The 24,972-nt window shown below is 43.3% G+C and overlaps 1 protein-coding gene across 1 annotated transcript in view; it reads right to left on the bottom strand.

Annotated features, from left to right (window-relative positions):
- Window positions 1–3,976: 3,976 nt before the first annotated feature.
- Window positions 3,977–24,972, bottom strand: part of LOC306932493 (plasma membrane calcium-transporting ATPase 3-like) — a gene marked incomplete at its 5' end in the record, with an annotated part of 51,261 nt that continues 30,265 nt past the window's right edge. The window contains 4 exon segments of the mRNA XM_079514325.1: window positions 3,977–4,829; window positions 12,197–12,286; window positions 13,657–13,839; window positions 15,210–15,317. Coding sequence (XP_079370451.1) covers window positions 4,248–4,829; window positions 12,197–12,286; window positions 13,657–13,839; window positions 15,210–15,317 — 963 coding nt within the window. The 3' untranslated portion in view covers window positions 3,977–4,247.

The raw sequence follows: 24,972 nt of genomic DNA, 5'->3' as shown, positions 1-24,972 counted from the left end.
AATGAATGGTGAATTTCACATCATAGTGTCTGAGCAAATAGACATGTTACGTCATGATGATGTATGATGATAAGAGCGCCCCTCACTTCACACGGGTGTGATTTAAAAAAAAAAGAAAGCAGCTATTGAAGCCACTGATAGCCCCATATCTAGTCAACCTGTAGTGTATTCTTACTAAACATACACAATAACTCAACTAAAATGTACAAAAGCCTCTATCCCTCCACCAGTGAGAATAAACAACACAGCAAGTCACACAGACTTTGTCAAAGTTATTATTGTAGAATACTTTGATAGTTTTTTTCTTTCATACAGACAAAAGGTGTTGGACTTATTCCCATTAAATTCTCATAGATTTCCATACAGTTTTAGTCTACAGTATACAGGTGTGTTCTTCCTCATATATATATATATTTATATATATATATATTTATATATATTTATTTGCTTAAATAACAGGCAGGTAACTCTTTTAATATATATTCAATGGTCTTAAGATTTTTTTTCTTCCTTTTTTCCATTTCAACACAGTTGAAGCCTGATTTATGCTCCGTCTTACGACGGTAGATCTACAAACTCAAAACACCACTCGTTGTGTGCTTGTAGATAGGCTATTTTCTGTGCACAACACTGTCATACGATGAAGTATAATGCAGGCTTAAGCCTGCATTTTCTGTCTGCGGAACAGCACAGCACTGCAATGTGCAAGAAGGGGGCCCATTCCACACAGAATATTTACAACTGTATATGATGGAGACCTTAACACCATCACGTCTTTCTGCCATTACAGCATGGCAGTAATACTTCGGAGCAGATCTACAAGGACAGCCTAATCAGATGCATGTGACCAATGCATTGCACTCTAGCTCTGCATTACCTTCCAGGGTTCCTATTGTCCTTACCGGGTCCCCTCTTGGGTCATGGTTGATCTACTGAGGTACATGTCTGTATATCCTCAATGGTGCTTGAAGAGACAAAGCATCTCTGCACACCTCAGGGGGCTGTTCAGTGGACAGAAAACGCAGTCCTGAGAGTACACTCGGGAGAAATGTGCAACTGTCCCTTTTCCATCAGTGGGAGCACCGGTGGATGAAATCAAGAATTAACATAATAACATAATAATAATAATAATAACAACAATAATAATATACAAGCGCTTCCATTTTGTTGTTCCGCTCTTTACAAAAAGCAATAGAATTAAAAGAAGAAGAAAAAATGTTACAGGAACCAAATAGCTGTAAATTAATGTGCGTATTTGGGGGCGATATGTACAGTAGTGGTGGAGTTGTACAATAATTTATAACTTTCATAGTAAATATATTCTAATATATTATTTTCACGTGTTTTCCCTCCTGTGAATTTGTCTCACAACATCACGAAGAAAAGTGGCAGGATGGAGGGACAGAGAGAGATGTTTGGAACTGGACTGTGGGATTTACACCATTACAGATTACAGGTGTGTGTGTGTGTGTGTGTGTGTGTGTGTGTGTGTGTGTGTGTGTGTGTGTGTGTGTGTGTGTGTGTGTGTGTGTGTGTGTGTATTGCAGCCAAAATTGTAGAGCTTTGCTAGACGGTGCTGAAATAGACTATAGGTTAGACATGGCCAGAATATGGTGTTTGTTTGCATGTATGTGTTAGTGTGTTGTATGTCTGTGTGAGAGAGCATGACAAGAGATATGGAGATTGAAGCACACAGACTATAGTATCTAGCCTAAATTATATTACACAAGACAGAAAGAGTGACATTAATGATACCAAATGCATGCTTCAAAAAGACCAACACAACTGCCACAGCCAGCCAGTTCATTGGCCGGTCAAGGGTGGTGACCATGATGACTAATGTGATGATGGGGCATTCTAGGAGATGACTAGTGTGATGATGGGGCATTCTAGGAGATGACTAATGTGATGATGGGGCATTCTAGGAGATGACTAGTGTGATGATGGGGCATTCTAGGAGATGACTAATGTGATGATGGGGCATTCTAGGAGATGACTAGTGTGATGATGGGGCATTCTAGGAGATGAGAGTTCTATACAGGTGAGGGTGTTTCCCAGAGAGCCCAGTGTGTAACTTGAAGTAGCGTTAGAAGGACGGACATGTTCTCTCTTCCTGTTGGCATGTAGACATTTCTACTTTGTACATTACGCATTTCTTATTCTAGGTCCAACTGCACTTGCTGACACAGCAGTCTGTTGCATATTGTTTGCCCCTGCCTTGTCTGGTGTGGTGATAGCAGTAGATCGGGATCATGGCAAGATATGGGAGGTGGAGGTCTGGAGGAGGAGGGTTGGGGGATGGGGAGGGGTCCAGGGCTGTAATTGCATTGTAGTCACACTCAGAGGCAACATAACATAAGCGATTCACCCACACCTAGTGCAACATGGGATACAAGAGGGGCGGGCACTCTCACACTTTAAATCTGGAATGTGATGACATCATTGGAATGTTCTTTTTTTTTAAAATGTGCCCATGGAATGTTAGGGTAGACAGAAGGCTCTAGAGATGAAGGTGGAATGTAATGTTAGTATGAGTGCTCCACCACGTGTTGTTGTGGGGAATGCATTTAGTGCATATGTTTTGTGTTGGCTTTGTTTGTGTAATGTGTTAGTGTGAGTATTTTTGGAGAGGTACAAGTCATATGATTCCCAGACAGTGAAGCACTGCATTTGGTGATGATGATGTGATGCGGACAGTTTTTGACATAGTATCAAAATGAAGATATGACAAGTGAGCTCTCATTGACATTGGTCAAATTATAGACCTGGTCAGGATGTGCAGTAGGAGCAAAAGTGATATAATCAGACAAGGACCTGATTGTGGGAATGGTGAGTGCTTGTACATCAGTAGTACATTGGTGTCCTAGCATCTTTCACCCAGTATGGAACAGAATGTTTGCATACATTCACAGTTGTGTTTCATGCGCAGATGAGAAGAGGACATTAACAACGGCAGTGGAGCAGAAGCAGGTAGTGAATGTAAGGTTTTAAAGGGCCATCAGATGTGCGTTCTGTGGTTGATGGCATTTAAAGGGTTAATGCTCCCAAAGCATTCTGCTTTAAAACCAACTTAAATACTAATGTCCATACGCTGACGACAAGAGGCCAAACAGTGAGACCTTTTGGGTGGGGATGGGAGAGTGCAAGTTAAAAGTCTTTACTGCATGGAGCAAAACTGTATATTTTATAGGCATATGCCTCAGTCTATGAATCCAGGTCATTTCATGCTCTTTGCCACCATGTCAGAATAGTGTGGGCCCTTGGGAATATGTATGTGGAGGCTTTCACGGGTTGGCCAGTCATGTTTGAGAAGCAATGGTGACCACAAGACTAGCTCTCTGGTCTCTGTCGTCACTGCTCAGACTTTGACACATTATTATACAGACATTCTCTTATGTATTTACGATTAGGTTTAAATGAACAGTATCCATTGTTGCAAGTTCTGTTTTTGATGTTTTTTGTCATTTTTCCCCCCAGAAGAGACAAGACAATACACATACAAACAGAGAAAGAGAGAGAAAGAGAGGAAGGAAAGCTAATAAATGAAATAAATACATTCTTTATTTTTTAATAAAATAAATAAAAATGAGCAGATAAAACAAAATCCTGCATGAGGTTGAAAAGAATAAAGAACACATGAACGTAATGAGAAGTAACTGAAGAAGTACAAATAAATAGAAATATGAATGAAACTAACCAACCACTCAACCAAATAAATGAGACTGTGGTTAAAGAAAGCACAAAGCATCACTTGTATCGCAAGCAACATAGTGGTTTCAAAAGCTTTAGAAAATAACTAGAGGAATTGTGATGTGAATGGCGGTGGGTAGGCAGACGAGAACACCATTTGGGAAACAGAATGAGTCTGCCCCCTTTGGCCCCCAATGCCTCTTGGGATGTGTAGTAGAGTTGCAGATTCATCGTGTCCATCCCCGCCTCCCCCCCCCCCCCCCCCCCACATGTGCATGGAGGAGTCTATGTGGTGGGAGGAGTTACAGGAGGGTAAAGGGGGTGGTTGGAGGTATTTGGAGGGGAGGGTCAGGCTTTGGGGCCTGGAGGGTGTCAAATAGAGGGAAACTCTTAATGTTCGCAAGGAGCCTCCAAGGGAAAGTCTTCAATTCAATTGTCCACCCCCTGTCCCTCACTCCTTCCTTGCTTTGAACTCTGATGAAACAGACTTTATACTCCACCCATCCACCCCCACACACCTCTCCCCTGTTGACCACCACTCTCCTCTTTAGTCTCAGTTATAAGGAGGTCTCTACGCAATAGAGGGTGGGGGCCAGGTGAGGGAAAGAGGGCACAGGGTTGGCTAGCCTGTCCCTGTCATGATAATGAAGATGATGAAGATGATGATGATGGTGATGGTAATGGGGCGGGTGGTAGGAGTTGTGGGGGTGGTGATGGTGGTGGTGGAAGGGATGGTAAGGGCTCCGGTCACTCTGACTTGGTACGCCATCATTGCTTCTGTTCATCGCTGAACTGCCGCCACCGCTGCTGTTACTGCTGCTGCTGTTGTTGTTGTTGTTCCTGTTGCACGGGGTCACCGGGAGGCTGTGCTGGCGGTAGGGGCGTGTGGGGCGGGTGCGAGTCGGGGGCGGGTGCTGGGCGGGTGGGGGTGGCGGCTTGCGCAGGGCCGGGTGCAGGTGCTGGTATCTGCTGAGCTCCGATTCGTCGTCCACGTCCGTGTCGTCGATCAGTGGGATGTTGTGGATGAGGTCGTTGATGAGGAACTCTGGGTGGGCCATGAAGTTGTGGATGGAGTTCCTTGACTCGGGCTTCTCCCGGCCCTCGTACAGCGAACTACGGAACGCTTTCACCACTCGCATCTGTGCCAGGAGAGAAAAGGAAAGGACAAAAAAGGGGGTAGGGGAAGAGTGCAAGAAAGAAGATAGTGAGAAGGTGAGAAAGGTAAGAAGACGGTGTGTGTGTGTGTGGGGCGGGGGGGATCAGGGAAACCCCCAGACAGAGAGACAGACAGACATACACGTCCTCCAGCAGACAAAAACAGTCTGACAGGTGGATGCTCAGACCCAGGTGGCAACAATCCATGTTTCCTCTGAAGGTATCTGCACAGTACAATCCTTATAGGTCCATTTGGTTATATTTCATAATATTTGTACACTCTCAAGGCCCTGACTGTCAGATGGTTGTTTTTACTGGCTGTAGTCAATCTGGAGGTGTCAAGTGGGCATGTCAAAACAGTATTTTATAGTTCATAGTTTTATTTTTGAGTGTCGACACGAGGTAGAGACTACCAAAATACAATGTGTGTAATGGCATTGACAAGTTATTTTTTGTTGTTGCAGTGTACAATGTTTGTGTTTTTAAGTGTATTTCTAAACTAAATAGGCAAAGGTCTGCACAGATCAGGGAAAATAATAGATTTGTCTGTGAAACTACACTAGTCCTTTGCATTAGCTCGAGTCGTGACTTCAGCAAACATAAAACATATGGGTGAGGAGAATTGGTACAAAAGTTCCCTGTTCTTTATGACGGTAAACTAGCCGAATATAAAGATAGAGACATTTTGACACCTCACGTTATCCCACCTTTGATGTGAACAAGTGGCCTCACGTGACATGCATCATTGACGTAGCTTTCTATTTATCAGAGCCTTCAGAGTCACAAACGGAGAAATGAATGCTGGGGATATTACTGTCCCTTTCACTGGTGTAAGAATTTGGTCAGGTCACATTGCATTGCTGGCAAGTCTCTAATGTTGCAGTGACACAGCTGCAGCTAAAAGTATATTTTTACATCTTAAAGAGGAACAACACCCTGTCAGTAAACTGCTGTACTATAGGTAAGGTTGCACTAACGGCTACACCCCAATCATGTAATAATTCCTGCTTTACGATTGAAACATCATACTATTACATCACGATTAACACAGTGCAGTGCAATCTAGTTGAACATAGTAGTGTGCCTTTTTTATAATGTGACTACGGGTGTATTTACTCTTTACAGCTGATGGTCGGAAAATCATCTCAGTCCTGACGCCAAAAATAAAGATGGGAATATATAAACTAATTCAATGTTTTACAAAGTGTCCACCTGAACCTGTGCATCTCAAAACAAGACCAAAATATATATAAAATATAGATTCTAAAAGGAGTTAATGGACACATGTTGTCAGTTCAGAGTTCCACCAGACCAAAGCATTCAGGAGCCACCATCACAAACACCACAAAAGCTGCACAACATTCATATCATACACACATATACAGTCTGCATGTGTGTGTGTGTGTGTGTGTGTGTGTGTGTGTGAGTGAGTGAGTGAGTGAGTGAGTTTGGGTGTGCGACTGTGCGTGTGCGTGTTTGGTTGGAAGGGGTTGGTGTTGTTTGGGACAGAGGGTGTAAAATCAGTGTAAATACACTCGCATGGAACACAACGCACACACGTGTTCACACACGCACGCACACACACACACACACACACACACACACACACACACACACACACACACACACACACACACACACACACACACACACACACACACACACACACACACACACAGAGATATGGATGTTTTATTAAAACAGATTGAGGAAGGAATGGCGACTGTGTTGGTTGGAAGCATGATGAACATTAAAGTGGAATGAACTTATAGCAATGGAACACATACAACACACGCACGCACACAAGGAACGCACGCACGCACACAAGGAATGCATGCACGCACGCACGCACGCACACACACGCGCACGCAAAATGTACTGTAATGTGGCCATGCAGCAGTGAAGACGGCAAGGATGATTGATGGTGATGATGATGATGATGGCAATAATGATGATGAAGCTGATTTTGGTGAAATTAATAATACAAATAAGAACAGTGGCATCACAGAGAAATCATGGGTTAAGACCATTGTGGGATTGGTTAGCTCGTTGGAAAATCGCATGTGATTTTGCTGAATGGTTGGAGCGCAGCTTGTCACACATAGAGAGGAAGTTAGGGGACATGCTGAATCACACCATTCTCAGTCGAGCCCACACGCACGCACGCACGCACGCACGCACGCACGCACGCACGCACGCACGCACGCACGCACGCACGCACGCACACACACACACACACACACACACACACACACACACACACAGCAGTGTTCATGGGTGCATTTCAAGGTGCTATGCAGTGTTTGTGTGCGTAATAATCACATTCTGTTGTCATGGCAGCATGTCGGTCCATGCACCCGCTTCCCCAAGGAGAAGAAGCGTTGTCCAAATGCAAACCAACAGACAGACGGGCACACACACGCTGGCAGAGCCATAGATAGAGACAGTTTGGCCAAGATGGTAGTTTTGCGATGACAGCGATAAGACAACCAACTAGAATCCAAAGTATGGATTATGAACGGATGAATTAAATATATACAGTATATATAGTCAGGCTGCCAATACTGCAGTTGGCCAAACTAGGAGTATGCTGTCTCTATATATGGCTCTGGCATACATTATGACAGACAGACAGACAGACAGACAGACAGACAGACAGACAGACAGACAGACAGACAGACAGACAGACAGACAGACAGACAGACAGACAGACAGACAGTCAAGCAGTAGGTTCAGTGCTTATCTGTTTTTCCAAAGAGCCTGTCAGATGATAGAAAAACACCTCATGCAGACTGCAGAAGGTTCCAGAATGATACTTGCTCACTTTGTTTTCATGTTTGGTTTGTTTTCATTTTGTCTCCATGGAAAACGGTAAACATTCGAGTATATGACGCCCACAGTGTGACCAGAGAGGCCTGTAGGCCAGGGCACTGCCGAGTTTGTTTTTATTTCTCTTTCTCCCATGACTCACTCTCTTTGCTCTCGCTCTCTCTCTCTCTCCCCCTCCCCCTCCCTCTCTCTCCCTGTCGGATGTTTTCAGCAGTGCATGATTGAATACTTTGATGGTTAAATTACGAGAAGCATAAAGAAGGCGTTCAGAGAAGTAGGAGGCTGCTGTGTGCAAAACACAGGCTGATGAGAAATAACAGCAACACAACCGTGGCCAGAAAGAAGCTGTACGTGAGGTAGATTAGTGCTTCTCAACCTTTTTAGGTGGCGACCGTGACCCCCAAAATAATAATTATTATTAAATATTTGAACTGGGGACCCCAACCCTGAGTTGAGACATTACATTTAGTTTCATTGTCTATTTTCTTTTGCCTCTTTCTTATATTAGGCAATTTTACAATTTGGCCAATGTTTGACCAGTTTTCGCAGTATCGTTTGTTGATTACACGTATGATGTAGTAATGGTCTTTTTTTCTTTTCTTTCTTTTTTGAGGTATTAAAAAGGTCATAAAAGTCCTTGAATTGTCACTTCACTGTCATCTGGGGACCCTTGTTACACAGGTTGAGAACCACTCAGGTAGATGACTGTAAATAACTCCAGTTCCCCCACCCGCCCCTTCTTCCCTAGCTTTACACTTCATTTTCTCACCCAAAACATCCGATCTACAAGGTCACAAACGTGCTACTGTCACATATTTTTTAGCTTCAAATATCAGCGAGCGGCACGGTCATACCACAAAGTATAATTCAGCCGTTAAAATTATTATATTGAAGCTTCGAAGATAGCCATGCACCAATAGCATAGCAATGATCTCTCCTCAGTTGGCTGCCGTAGCAGTCTGGGCTCCTAAGCTGCTAATGCCTGACAGCATGTCGCAGGTTTGAATCCCGATCCAGACGACCTTTCCTGCGTGTCCATCTCTCTCTCCCCATTTCCTGTCAGTCTACTGTATACTAACTAATAAAGGCAGAAAAAGACCCAATTTTATTTTTTTTAAATGAAAAAAAATAAAAATAAAGAACAAAATAAAGAACAAAATAAAATAATTAATCTTCAAGGGTGAAGTTTTTCTATTTTTGAAAATCAGTTATGTTTGGCGAGGGGCATCTTAACTGCTGCACATAGACGCAGACAGATCATGTTCAGATCATATAGTCACTACTACCAAAGGCCTATTCTGAGCTAGAAAAAAAACAAAAGAAAAAAACAAAGAAAAAAAAAAACTGATGTCTGATGCTTCAGCATAAACAGAAAAAATTCGACTTTAACTGACTTCATCTGAATTGAAATGTACATGAAAAAGGTTAGGTGTATGTTCCCTAACGGCTGAACTAATTATTTGTAAATCCTCAATCCTGATTGCCTTACTCAGGCCTGACTTGAAACATGACATGAATGTTAATTGAAGGATCTATTCCGTGCCACATTTAATTCCAAGTTAAATGCTTGTGCTTTGCCAAATTGCCATTACCACTTTCCAAAGCATTCATTTGCTTATTCACCATCAGAAACTGAGTCACAAGACGATCGATGACTTAAGGTCTAAATGAAAACATTTCACACAGTTGAGTAATAGATTCAACAACCAAATCTGTGGACTGTGGGAGTAATAGCAAGAAAGTATGCTTTTCCAAAATCTGCCACCTGGGCAAAGTGAAGTTTCACTGCAATTGGATGCTGTATTCATGATTTGAGGTATTTTGTTTAAAACTGACCACTCCTGCAAACTTTAGATTCCAATCAGGATGGAATATGAATAATCGGACAGATCCGTCTTGATTACCTGATTATATGATACGATTTGCGTGATGTTTGGACTAAATCTATAGGAGTAATAATAATGTGAAAAATGGGAAAGAGGTCTGGCTTCCAGGTAGTTTGTGTGCACAGTTTCACGTTGATCTGTGCCGGAGACTGTTGTCCACAGACTGACGGACGGACACACACATGGACAGACGGACGGACGGACAGATAGGGGGTCACACCTTTGGCCTGGCACTGGCAGAGACAATAACAAAGAGGTTGGGGGATGCTAACTTGAAACCATTAAACACTTTGTTGATCCCTTCGTCCCTGCCTTATGAGTTCTAGACTGGAGTCGCTAAGACAGAGCTTTACTTGGACTCTGGTGTCTATGAATTCTATGAACAGTGTAGCCTACGTGAAGCCATCGATAGTGTCTGCAGAGGAGGGAAACAACGATAGCATGGTGTCAGCAGTGCCCATGTGAGTCTGTCTGCATCTACTATACACCTACTGATGATAGCATAGTGAGAAGCAGGGGAGGGGTAAGTAAGGAGAAGCAACTCAGGAGACACAGTGAGTATACAGATGAGACAAGTAAATGAAGCTCACACACACACACGCACGCACGCACGCACGCACGCACACATACACACATACACACACACACACAGACGAACATACAAATACAGGTTCACACATACAGGTTCACACATTGGCACACAGACAGAGAAACATGAAACACACAGGGACCAGTCTCATCTGAAACATGAAACACACAGGGACCAGTCTCATCTGAAACATGAAACACACAGGGACCAGTCTCATCTGAAACATGAAACACACAGGGACCAGTCTCATCTGAAACATGAAACACACAGGGACCAGTCTCATCTGCGGCTTTCGTCACATCAGCTTTGCCATGCGCATACAAGCACTCATATACAGACACACGCAGAACTGACATAAAACTAAAATAGTAAAAATGGACGGAAAATTAAGGATGGTTTGACACTGTCCTACTAAGGAAGTGAAAGGATGTAGATGAAAGAAGAATGAGGGAACAAAATAAAAATATATACATATTTAAAGAATAAAAAAGAAGAGAAACGTTACTAAAAGGAATCTTATCAATATGCTGCCAGAGCCTGTATTTAGATCTGGTCAAATCTAAATACATTCAGAATCTCTACAAAACACCATCTCTACTCAGGATGAACAGATTACAACACAGTTCACACGTCTCTGTTGCCTTCAAGCCAACTGGGAACCTGCAACATCTCCCGAAAACAGAGTACAGAGGAGAAAGTGATAACTGTGATGGAAAGACAGAGAGAGAAGGGAGAAAGAGGGTTTGGAGACATCGGGGAGAGGTGAGAGAGCCAAACTTGTGACATCAGAGCTGTAGAATGCTGTTATGGGAGAGCAAGACAACAATTGACAACAATGGTGGCACCGAACTAAAATGAGAGGCATAGGCAGAAGAATCGCAGAAGGCCAGTGCGACAGAGGGTACTTCATGTGCGACAATCTAAAAAACAGCAGCGTATCACTGGGCTTTTATACTCGAAGGTTTACAGTTAAATGGAGCGTTGCATAAGCCATGTAGAAAGCCATTTGTGTTGTGATGAGTATGCATTCTACAGCACAGTGAAAATCAAATCATATAGGCTGTTATTTTGTTTTGTTTTTTCAAACTTAGGAGATGTTAATTAATTAATTCTATAACATTGCAATAATCACACACATCAATCACAATCAATTTTGTACAACAGTAGCCAACCATAGTAACCATGCTTGACCTCATAAACAGACAGGAAGTTACATATGGTGCAGGAAGGAGGTGTCATTCTTCTCTCTGATCTTTGGGCCGATGTCAACTTTTTGTTGACCATTTCATTTTTGTTATCCACTTCTCAGTGTTCTGTCCCTCTCATTTGAATATTTTTTAAACTTCGTTAACAGGCAGTTTTGGGTATAATTGAAAACTTTTCCACCTCGGGACACCATCACGGCCTCTTAGACAGAAAGAGAATGACAAGTTCTACCCCCCCCCCCTCCCCCCCCCCCCCCAACACCATTTAACATAGAACAAAACTCCAGGCTGGGAATGGACTAGGACTAGGACCAGACCAGACCAGACCAGACCAGACCAGACCAGACAAGACCAGACCAGTAAAGACCAGTAAAGACCAGGACAGATCCGTCCAGGACTGGGTGCTGTTTGATAAGGAGAGTAGAGAGGAGAGGAGACAACACACGCACACATATACGAGCAGCGAGCCACAACCATAAAGTATTACTGCAGTCCACGTGCCGTGCAGAAGTGTGTGTGTGTGTGTGTGTGTGTGTGTGTGTGTGTGTGTGTGTGTGTGTGTGTGTGTGTGTGCGTGCGTGCGTGCGTGCGTGCGTGCGTGCGTGCGTGCGTGCGTGCGTGCGTGCGTGCGTGCGTGCCCAGGAGAAGGAAAATGAATGCATGCATGTACAGTATATGTTTTGCGTGTATGTCCTTCATTGTGGTCACTGTCTGTGCGTATGCATCTATGTCAACGGTAGTCATGTGTACGGGGGTTCGGCTGACTCACTCCCAGGAGCGGGGCTGGTATTGGCTGTGGCGGTGGAGAGAGCTACATGAGAGGGGGTAGAGAGTGTGTTTACGTCGTGGAGTTGACTGAGCACGGAGGAGCGCCGCCTCACAGCAGCACCCTGAAACGAACCGCTTCGTTTGAACGTGCGTGCTACCTCCATCTGCAGGGCAGAGACAAAACAGCAACACTTAGTGAAGGGGGTTGGAAAAGTAGGTCTGGTGTGTGTGTGTGCCTGTACTGTAGGTGTATGTAACCTATATATTTAATATAGATGTACAGTACATTCAGGGATGTGTGTGTGTGTGTGTGTGTGTGTGTGTGTGTGTGTGTGTGTGCGTGCGTGCGTGCGTGCGTGCGTGCGTGCGTGCGTGCGTGCGTGCGTGCGTGCGTAACGTGCCTGTGCGTATGTGCGTGTGCGTATTGCAAATGTATACTTTTAGATGCACCAACAGGGATGTGTGTGCGCGTGCGCGTGCGTGTGTGTGTGTGTGTGTGTGTGTGTGTGTGTGTGTGCGTTTGTGTGTGTGAGTGTGTGTGTGTGTGTTTGTCCACACTCTCAGACAAAGCCCTTCTGATGAAGATTTTTGCAAATGTCCAAAACAAGAAGCACTTTTACTGGCATGTAAAAACAGTGTGAGAATCAAGCAGTCTGGAGCATCTGTATTTATCCTATCTCATAGGCTACACAAACACAGGTGTGTGCTCAAAGACAACCATAGACACTTTCACGCAAGTAGGATTTATTTGTCCCTCTCTTTTCATGAATGTCTAAAATATCAGTTGTTACAGTGGAGTTAGAGACTTGAGACGTTGAGCTGAACAGAACAGTTAGCTGTGTTTGGAGAGAAGTGGAATCATTACGTTTGGCACAAGTCAAAGTCAGTTAAAACAGAAAGAAAGGAGAGAGAGAGACATTCTAGGTTTTGAAAGACAGAGGAATAATTATGCAAATATACAGCTGGTTATGCTTATCTGTCAAACACAAAGAAAGGCACATTATCTAATACAGCTAAAAAGCATGATGACAGATGTGTTGTTATTATTATTATTATTATTTAATTCCAAAAGGCTCTCCATTTTGCTTCATGTTGGCATCTAAAAAGGCCACGATGTACTGTACTAGACATAGGGCTCCATTTTCGTCACCGCTAAAACCCTTATCCCTAAACTTCTTTGCCTTTTTTTTTTTACTATTTTGCTAAACATTTTTGAATAGTTAAAATGGCCAGTCTACAAGCTCACAATGTGTCAATGTAGATTGGCTAGTTGAACTATTAAAAAATGTTTTTCAAAATAGTAAAAAAAGGCAAAGAAGTTTAGGGATAAGGGGTTTAGCGGTGACGAAAATGGAGCCCATAGTCCCAATTGTCCACTGCAATTTGCAGTACTCATTTTTGACGTGTCTATAATTTGCTTGTGTACCACATGGCCATTTGAAGTATGCCACTTCTCATTAACAACCTAATGTTTGCATTTCCATTTCAACAGGAAGAGTGACTGAGTTCTCAGGGTGATCTCTGATAACAGTACCTGGGTCTGGATGCGGTTGAGGCCTCTGAACCAGAGGATCTGTCCACGGCGCAACTCTCGTTCGGCACAGTCAATCTCCTCCTCGTCATCCGCCATATCCTCTTCTTCCTCCCCCCCGGGCTCCAGGCCTAGCCCCGCCTCTTTCAGGCATGGCAATCGTTCAGTCGGCACCGTGGCGATCACCTGTTGGCCGGGTCACACACAGGAATAGTTTTCAGGTGACAGACAATCTCCAACCTAACTGCTAAATTCTGTAACCTTAGCAGAGATACTGAATACAGTCAGATAACTCATGAATAGATTGAACAAAAAATATTATAGAATGAGAATACAAGTGTGCATATAATATTTTATCTTGGCGTTCGGCTCTGCAACCTTTTCCCCCCATGGTGCAGAGCCCACCGGTGGTGCTGGGGTGGCGCATAACAGCACATAACAACAACCAGGAACCATATGCAGAAGGAAGGCTGGAAGAATGCAGTCTTATAGGTGTGCTTAAATACCCCGCCCAATTGGTCTGTTGATTGCCACATCAGCGTATGTGGGTCTTGCAAACACTGTATACACCCACATAGTAATGCAGCGTATTAACCCATCGAGTATATCTGACTGAACTAACTCTGCTTAGCTTAGCTACGTATCATTAGAATAGAATAGAACAATACAATAGCATGCAATCCCCCTATATATAATGGAAAACTTGGCGCACTTTCCACAATCGACAGGCCAAGTCACCGTGTGCTCGCCACGCGGAACACGCATAGACCACTGCACACTGCCTCTGACGTCACTCCTTACACCTCCGCGTTTCTCTGCCGGACCCCATTCAAATCACGCTGTCCGCAATCGACAGGCCTAGTCACCGTCATGCACCCACGTGTGCTCGGCAAGCGGAAGACCCATTTAAAACTGCGACACTGCCTCTGACGTCACTCCTCACACCTCTGCGTTTCTCAACTCTAAGGGAGCCTGCCTGTCTCTTTACGAGCAGCAACCGCTTGTCCGTAGTCAGGTCGCGGGGGCAACAGCTCCACCAGCAAGCTCCACACTTCCCTGTCCAGAGCAACTTTAATAACTTCCTCCTGGGGGATCCCCACACGTTCCAAGTCCAGTGAGTCGATGTGTTCCCTCCATCTGCGCCTTGACAGCCCTGCGGTCTCTCCCTAAACCTGTCTTTCCAAAGTTACATATGACTTGCCTAAACATACAGATACCATGTTACTTAAACTACCGTACAGTACACATACTATTTACCCTGGGTGTCTACGATGTGTAGCCATCCCTTACTACATGTGAAGGGCACAATACTGGGTTTAAAAACACAGCTGAAACATGAAGTGGAGGCTGTCAAATCCCGCAATTTCCTTCTTCCCATTGCGCTGCAACATAACGGTGAAATTCTAGTAGAATACAATACAATAGAATTGTGTGTGAGAGAAAATGTTCCCTTTAGCTTTGCCTGCGGAGAGGAAAAAAGTGTCTGTTTACTGTAAACAGACTATGCTGGATCAGCATGTGCAGTTTGTCTCTACAGCTTGAAGTACAGTACTTACCTGCCCCCAGAGCAGCTCTCCAACTCCCACAAACAGACACCAGAGCCACTGCTCTACATTAAGAGGGGCACAGCTGAAGGGCTTCCCTCCCCACTGCACTATCACGATCTGCAGGAGAAACACAGAAAGAGACATCGTTACTGTTATGCTTGCACCTGTACAACAGCTGTAAAGTAAGACATAACTATAAGCATCTTTAGTGAAGGCTTCTCCTCATTATTGCCAGGACAACTTGCAGTGGACAATACGGCTGCTAAAACCTTGTACACACAAGTTACACAACACACACTGCTACATGCCCCTACCGCCCTCCTACGCACGCACGCACGCACGCACGCACTGAGTGTGCTGCCCATATAAGAAGTTCCTCCCTGTCCCCAGTTAACCCTTCCTCCAATCATGATCGAGTGGGGGCGGGCCTTGGTGCACATCCTGTTGGCCTGTTGCACGTTCCCCCACTGTCTTGTTACCAGGGCGGACCGGGGGGGTTTCCAAATCACTGAATGCTCCTTTAAGTTACATACAGTACAGGTCATTTCAACCCCTTCTGCTCAGACACAAAAAGACATCCAGGACAAGTGCCTTGATTGAATGGTTTAATTTATTGGACAGTTTCATATACTCAAGAAAGAATAGGGACAGTCTTGCTATAACTGTACCATTAAACAGGTCACGCTGATAGCTGACTAGGCCACCAGGACATTTACCACATAATCGCAATGTACCTGTTTCGATTCCAGCTGCTGCGTATCTTCTCCTCTCACCCAAACTCCTGTCTCTCTACACTGTCTGGTATAAATAACAGCAAACATCTGCCTAAAATAAATTAACTTAATGAAAGCCCCTTGCACCATCAAACTAAAGGTCAGGATAACTCAGTATAGTCATTAACCACTTAAGCCTTACTTCATACTTTGATTTATGTATTATTATACATAGACCTTTATTTGTGTTTAGTGCAAATAGTGTGAACATTTCATATGAAGTCAGAAACAGAGAGAGAGTGGCAGTGCTGAAGACACACTTGATATGTCTAATGGCTAAAGGTCAGCGACGCAAAATAGAAGAGAAGAACACAGTCACTGGACCTTGTGACTATCCACATGAGATATTAAAGCAAACTCTAGCAAACTGCTAAAAAGAGTTGGACTCACTGTCTGGCGTGGAACATTACTTGTTAGGGACCAAGAAGTCACGCAAAACTTGCAAACTTGCAAACTTTGAACGTGCATATCTCATGAACCGTTTGACCGTTGGCAATGACACTTTGATACACATATGTGTCTCCTCATGCCGAACAACTTTCGTGTTCTGACTTTTGACCTCTGACCTTTAGATCACCCGCCATTTTGAATTATATGAAAAACAGTTCAAATGTAACTCCTCCCAGAATCTTTGCTCAAAATGCACAAAAACTTCTACACGTGAACTTTGGACCTATACGGACAAATAATCGTAGCACATTTTTTCTAAGTGAAAAAATGAAGTTTTTATGAACCAATAAAAATTGCTGGTTTGTGAAAATTATTCTTCTGCCTCTAATACACACATATGCTTATGTCACTTTACTATGCGAAGCCCATCACGATTGGCCAAATGGTGGCGCTATAGCACTCAATTGATGCAAAACTTGCAAACTTTGAACGTGCATATCTCATGAACTGTTTGACCGTTGGCAATAACACTTTGATACACATATGTGTCTCCTCATGCCGAACAACTTTCGTGTTCTGACTTTTGACCTCTGACCTTTAGATCACCCGCCATTTTGAATTATATGAAAAACAGTTCAAATGTAACTCCTCCCAGAATCTTTGCTCAAAATGCACGAAAACTTCTACACGTGAACTTTGGACAAATAATCGTAGCACATTTTTTCTAAGTGAAAAAATGAAGTTTTTATCAACCAATGAAAATTGCTGTTTAGTGAAACTTCTTCTGCACCTAATACCTATATGAATACTGAATGATGTTACTGTTTAGAATGAGTCAACTGACTGTGTCTGCATAGCTCAGTTGGTAGAGCTCTCGCCGTTGTAAAGACCACTCAGTGTATGCATTGTGTGCTGCAAGATTTGTGATGACTCAACTATAGAAATATTGAAGTAGATTACATTTGACCCATCAGGCACTAGGATATGGCATCACAATAATAGAGATACTAGTAACTGAAATAGTGTAATAAGTCTCATTTTGTAATAGTGTAATAAGTGTGTTTAGTGTAATAGTGTAATAGTAGTGTAATAGTGTAATACGTGTAATAGTAGTGTAATAGTATAATAGTGTAATAGTGTAATAGTGTAATAGTAGTGTAATAGTGTAATAGTGTAATAAGTGTATTTAGTGTAATAGTGTAATAGTGTAATATAGTAGAGGGTCATGCCAAATAGCACTGAAAGCGTACAAAGAGAAGTTTGTACGCACGCACGCACGCACGCACGCACGCACGCACGCACGCACGCACGCACGCACGCACGCACGCACGCACGCACGCACGCACGCACGCACACACACACACACACACACACACACACACACACACACACACACACACACTTTAACTGTGCGTGAAAACACACTGTAGTAATGGAAAGACATGCCCAAAATGAGGACACACCTTCTTGTTACCAAATCACTGAATGGTTTTACAGTTTACTATGTAGTCACAATGTTGTTTTTGTGTTTATTTTTCTTCTTCTTCTTCTTCCGCCAAAAATAGCTGTTCTGACTGAATGGTGCAGTCGGTTTTCGCGAAACGCGGTAATCTGGTAGAGGGCCATGCCAAACGGTGAATATGCGAAGCCCAAGACGATTGGCCAAATGGTGGCGCTATAGCGCTCAATTGAAAATGCTAACTTTGAACGTGCATAGCTCATGAACCGTTTGACCGTTGGCAATGACACTTTGATACCCATATGCGTCTCCTCATGCTGAACAACTTTCGTGTTCTGACTTTTGACCTCTGACCTTTAGATCACCCGCCATTTTGAATTATATGATCAGTACTTCTTCTCCTTCTCCTTCCACCAAAAATAGCTGTTCTGACTGAACCGTGTAGTCGGTTTTCACAAAACTTGTCAACATGATAGAGGACCATGCCAAACGGTGACTATGCGAAGCCCATCATGATTGGCCAAATGGTGGCGCTATAGCACTCAATTGATGCAAAACTTGCAAACTTGCAAACTTTGAACGTGCATATCTCATGAACCGTTTGACCGTTGGCAATGACACTTTGATACACATATGTGTCTCCTCATGCCGAACAACTTTCGTGTTCTGACTTTTGACCTCTGACCTTTAGATCACCCGCCATTTTGAATTATATGAAAAACAGTTCAAATGTCCCAGAATCTTTGCTCAAAATGCACGAAAACTTCTACACGTGAACTTTGGACCTATACGGACAAATAATCGTAGCACATTCTTTCTAAGTGAAAAAATGAAGTTTTTATGAACCAATGAAAATTGCTGTTTTGTGAAAATTATTCTTCTGCCTCTAATACACACATATGCTTATGTCACTTTACTATGCGAAGCCCATCACGATTGGCCAAATGGTGGCGCTATAGCACTCAATTGATGCAAAACTTGCAAACTTGCAAACTTTGAACGTGCATATCTCATGAACCGTTTGACCGTTGGCAATGACACTTTGATACACATATGTGTCTCCTCATGCCGAACAACTTTCGTGTTCTGACTTTTGACCTCTGACCTTTAGATCACCCGCCATTTTGAATTATATGAAAAACAGTTCAAATGTAACTCCTCCCAGAATCTTTGCTCAAAATGCACGAAAACTTCTACACGTGAACTTTGGACCTATACGGACAAATAATCGTAGCACATTTTTGTTAAGTGAAAAAATGAAGTTTTTATGAGCCAATGAAAATTGCGCGCGCACGCACACACACACACACACACACACACACACACACTAAAGTTTGAGTACTTATGCTGAACTAACACTGAATGATTTTCCTGTTAACAATGGAGTAACTGATTGTCTCCGTGTAGCTCAGTCAGTCGAGCTCTTGCCCTTGGACCGCAAGGTTGTGTGTTCAAATCCAGCTACTGGCAACTCAGCTTGTCAGTCTTATTTGTACATATTGTTGAACGCCCTGTGGGCTATATCAGTGAGATCAATAACTTTAAAGACTGGTGTGATAATAGCCACCTTATGTTAAACACCACAAAAACTAAAGAGATGATCTTCAATCCAAATCCATGGTTATGAACGATTGTCTGCCTAACACACACGCATGCAGCCACGCACGCACGCACGCACGCACGCACGCACGCACGCACGCACGCACGCACGCACGCACGCACGCACGCACGCACGCACGCACACACACACACACACACACACACATGCTGCCACGCATGCCGCGCACGCGCACACACACACGCATGCAGCCACGCATGCCACGCGCACACACACACACACACACACACACACACACACACACACACACACACACACACACACACACACACACACACACACACACACACACACACACACACACTTTAACTGTGCGTGAAAACACACTGTAGTAATGGAAAGACATGCCCAAAATGAGGACACACCTTCTTGTTACCAAATCACTGAATGGTTTTACAGTTTACAATGTAGTCATTGATTGTCTCTGTGTAGCTCAGTCAGTATAGCTCCCGACTTCGGTCCACAAGGTTGTGAGTTCAAATCCCGGCACCGACAACTCAGCTCGTCAGTCTCATTTGTGCATGTTGTTCTAATTGCGCATTGTTCTTCTTCTATCTTGGTCCCGCTTTATTGCTGCTTGCAGCTATATTTTATTATTATTATTTCCACACAACATCTCTAAGGTAGATTGACGATGTAGCTCAATGTTGTAAATTAGTGGTATTCCCTTCAATGGGAACTTAAGATATTCAGAAAGTGGGCTTCAAATCCAGCTGATATTCCTTGCCACTTGTGTAAATACACCATATTTGGGCATAGCTACGGTGGAAACTCCTTATATGGACATGCCAGGGCATAGTGACATCAGAGGGATGACATAATCATCTTACCAGACGGCAGTCACACGTAGGCCAGCTAACCTATATAAGTGCTGACCCACACAGTAGGACTGCATTCCTTCCAAGTCATTCATTCAAGGAATTCAGGACAGGATTATTTTACAGGGAGAAACCAATAAACTACTGTGTGAAATGCTTCGTTGGACGGTGCACCTAAAAGGGCTTCCAGAGACACCGTATGATGCTGCTGTAGCAGTGGACCACAAAGTGTACTGCTTTAGAGGAGACTTTATCGAGTCAGAGCGTCGGACTGAAGTGCATGTCTTCAACACAGTGTCTTTATGCTGGATCAAGTTGCCCCCAGAGAGACCTGGAAGAGGACAACGCCCCCTTGAGGTTCACCCCATGAAAACCAGCCGCACAGCTGTGCTGATCGACCCTTCCATCTACATCTGGGGGGGAGTTACTTACATAACTAAGTACAGCAAGGTGCTTTATGCATTTGATGTCGACGACCACAGAATGCTGACACCCAAGGTTTCTGGGACTGTTCCTGAGGGGAGGTGTGGCCACTCAGCCTGTGGCTTTGGGAAGGTCATGTTTATCTATGGAGGATGGCCTGATAGAGACACTAATGACTTCTACAAGTTGGACACCACCACAATGGTCTGGACTTTAATTAATACCAGAGGAACTCCTCCACCCGTTTCATTATGTAACTCTGCCACCATCATCGGGACAACAGTGTTTGTATTTGGGGACTGGGGGAACGGGGTCAACTACAACACCATCAGAGTGTTTGACACAGAGACCAACCTTTGGCTGAACACTTCTGCACAGCCTCTTCCAGAAGGACGCTACATTCATTCAGCCTTTTCCTACAATGGAGAGCTGTACATATTATGTGACTCCGATGATATGTGGAAATTCAGTCCAGTGTTTTTCACCTGGAAGAAGGTTGAGTCCAAAGGGAATGTTCCATGTTTAAGAACTTATTACGAAATATTTAATTACATGGTATGCTGTTGCATGGTGGGAGATCGTATCATCCTCTTTGGAGGACAAAGATCATACAACACAGTCAATGATGACCTGTATGTCCTAGACTTGAGTCCTAGTCTGAAGACCTTATGCAAGCTGGCAGTTATTCAGTACGGTCTGGATCAGTCTGAACTCCCACACAACATCAGGTGGGAACTGGCAGCCATGACAACCAACAGCCAATAAACAAGAGGATACAAATAAAAGTAAAAAAAGAGGCTACTAAAAAAGTAAAAAAAGCAGCAATCAACAAGTTGTGTCCACAGATTGTGAGACACATGGACGAAGAGAGCCCTGTGGTTTCTACAGACACATTTTGAAGACACTTAATTTTTTTGCCAAATTCAAATTCCTCTTTGAGGGGCCGCCCTAGTAGCGGTTAGAGCATACGCCTTTCATGCGGAAGGTTGTGGGTTCGAACCCCGCCTGGGGTCGACGTCAGCAAGGGCATGCGGTCGCAACGGGTTCCGAGGCACCCGTTACAGCAGGGGTCGGCAACCTTAGGCATTAGGTGGTATCTGCTGGCCAGATTCTGGGAGAATCTTTTTTTTTTCTTCTCAGTATTAAATTAATTGCAAGTCCCCTTGCATGTGCATGTTGTAAAATAAATTATACCTTCTGCAGTATTCATGCTGAGTTTTATACCTAGGTGCTGTTCACCTATATGCGACGCATTGTGAGCTTGTAGATCGGCTGTTTTCAACGTCATATTCGCAGGACAACGGTGTGTGACTGCATGTGCGACTGCACACATGTTGTTGTGGCTCCGTGTGAGAGAACATTGCAAAAATGGCTAAAGAGGCCAAATTAGATTCCCAAGCATTCCAGCCCACATGGAGAGATGAATATGGATTCGTTCTGCAGCAAGATTGCGCTGTCTGCGTTTTATGTCTTGAGAATGTTGTGTGTGTTTGAAACGAGACACGAAAAATCTTTCAAAGACACGGCAGACATGACAGAGGCAATAAAAAGGGCTTTGTCCACTTACGACAAGCAAACCAACACACTGAAAGCTTTCACCACTGCTAAACACCATGGCACTGAAGCAAGTTATCAAACTGCCCATTGCATCGCAAAACGTGGTAAGCCATTCACCGACGGTGAATACATCAAAGAGGCGTTCCAGTTAAGTGCAGATGCTTTGTTTGATGGCTTGCCAAATAAAGAGACAATCAAGTCCAGAATAAAATAAATTCCCACGTCAGCCAGAACTGTCCAGCGACACATAGAAGAAATGGCAGAAAATGTTAATTCACAGCAAATTGCTGTGTTGAAAGATGCCACTGTATTTAGTGTTGCACTTGAACGCACACTTGCACTTGAACACACACACACACACACACTAAAGTTTGAGTACTTATGCTGAACTAACACTGAATGATTTTCCTGTTAACAATGGAGTAACTGATTGTCTCCGTGTAGCTCAGTCAGTCGAGCTCTTGCCCTTGGACCGCAAGGTTGTGTGTTCAAATCCAGCTACTGACAACTCAGCTTGTCAGTCTTATTTGTACATATTGTTGAACGCCCTGTGGGCTATATCAGTGAGATCAATAACTTTAAAGACTGGTGTGATAATAGCCACCTTATGTTAAACACCACAAAAACTTCACGCACGCACGCACTCACACACACATACACACACACACACACACATACACACACACACACACACACATGCAGCCACGCATGCCACGCATGCGCACGCACACACACACACACACACACACACACACACACACACACACACTTCAACTGTGCGTGAAAATACACTGTAGTAATGGAAAGACATGCCCAAAATGAGGACACACCTTCTTGTTACCAAATCACTGAATGGTTTTACAGTTTACAATGTAGTCATTGATTGTCTCTGTGTAGCTCAGTCAGTATAGCTCCCGCCTTCGGTCCACAAGGTTGTGAGTTCAAATCCCGGCACCGACAACTCAGCTCGTCAGTCTCATTTGTGCATGTTGTTCTAATTGCGCATTGTTCTAATTGCGCATTGTTCTTCTTCTATCTTGGTCCCGCTTTATCGCTGCTTGCAGCTATATTTTTGATATTACTTTTACTTCATTGAGGTGGTTTCTTTGACGAACATGCTTTGGAAGTTTGTCGTGCCTGTGCTTGCGGCAATCTGTCCAATATGGATCGTACAAGCTGTAGGGGGCCCTATTGATGTAGATATCCATGATGAGGGGGTTAAAGGACCACTTCACCACTTTTCAACATCTCTTCATATAATTGGTCCTGATAAAACACCACCATTTTTTCCTACTCAGTCTGTGTCTCATAGGAGGGCTTTGGGCAGTTCGGACACCCGTCCACCAGTGACATCATCATTAGGCAGATTTGTTTTTAAACAAGATTTGTTTTAAAATATATTTAGATTTGTATTATCGTGAGAACGATGGCTTCAACTTTTGCATTGCAACTTTTCAGGAAAAGAAAGCCTGCCGTTTCTATTAGCTTGGATTCACCATCGATGATGTCACTGGTGGACGGGTTTCTGAACTGCCCACAGCCTTCCTATGAGACACAGACTGAGTAGGAAAAAATTGTGGCATTTTATCATGAACATTAGTTAGGACCAATTATAGGAAGAGAAGTTGAAAAGTGGTGAAGTGGTCCTTTAAGAACGCCTTTCCAGTATTCTGGTAGATTTGGGGAGTTTGATACTTGTATGATATCAGGCTTTACTAACATAGGATCCATTAAAAAGCTAAAAGCGTTTCAAGTGAAAATCTGTATTTTTTTGTGTGGCGGGTCGTTGACGTTGATTCATATAGGCCTATTGTTTTGCGGTGCAAAAAAAACAAACAGAACCATCTCTCTCTCTCTCCACACCCCCCCCCCTCCCCCAACTAAGGCACATAGTATTTAGCCTTTGAGTATAACTATGGCCCTAAACCTGCACCACCAGTTCTGAATCCATATTTCACCTGCTTCTGCCTTTAGATGCTTCTTGGCACCTCCGTCGGCCAGAAGTACATCATCACTGTGGAAATGGAAAGGACCGGCTGCAGGAGAGGCTTCTCTGAGAATGTCTGTCTTGGCGACATGTCAATGTTGAAATCTATGTGTATATTTATGTAGCCATCATGTCAATGTTGAAATCTATGTGTATATTTATGTAGCCATCATGTCAATGTTGAAATCTATGTGTATATTTATGTAGCCATCATGTCAATGTTGAAATCTATGTGTATATTTATGTAGCCATCATGTCAATGTTGAAATCTATGTGTATATTTATGTAGCCATCATGTCAATGTTGAAATCTATGTGTATGTAGCCATCATGTCAATGGTGAAATCTATGTGTATATTTATGTAGCCATCATGTCAATGTTGAAATCTATGTGTATATTTATGTAGCCATCATGTCAATGTTGAAATCTATGTGTATATTTATGTAGCCATCATGTCAATGTTGAAATCTATGTGTATATTTATGTAGCCATCATGTCAATGTTGAAATCTATGTGTATATTTATGTAGCCATCATGTCAATGGTGAAATCTATGTGTATATTTATGTAGCCATTTGTTCCAAAGCTCCTTTTATAATGTTAAATATAATAGTGAAGGAACTCTCACATAGACAATAATAATATGGCTAATAAATAATAATAATAATAATTTAGATTTTTATTTTGTTAAGTTTAGGCAACACGTTACAGATAAATGTGCCGTATTTTTGGTCTGTGAGCTTTTCTT

The sequence above is a fragment of the Electrona antarctica genome (assembly GCF_951216825.1).
Source record: "Electrona antarctica genome assembly, chromosome: 2".
NCBI lineage: Eukaryota > Metazoa > Chordata > Actinopteri > Myctophiformes > Myctophidae > Electrona > Electrona antarctica.
Note: the sequence above shows the minus strand (reverse complement) of the source record. Positions and strands in the feature narration are given on the sequence as shown.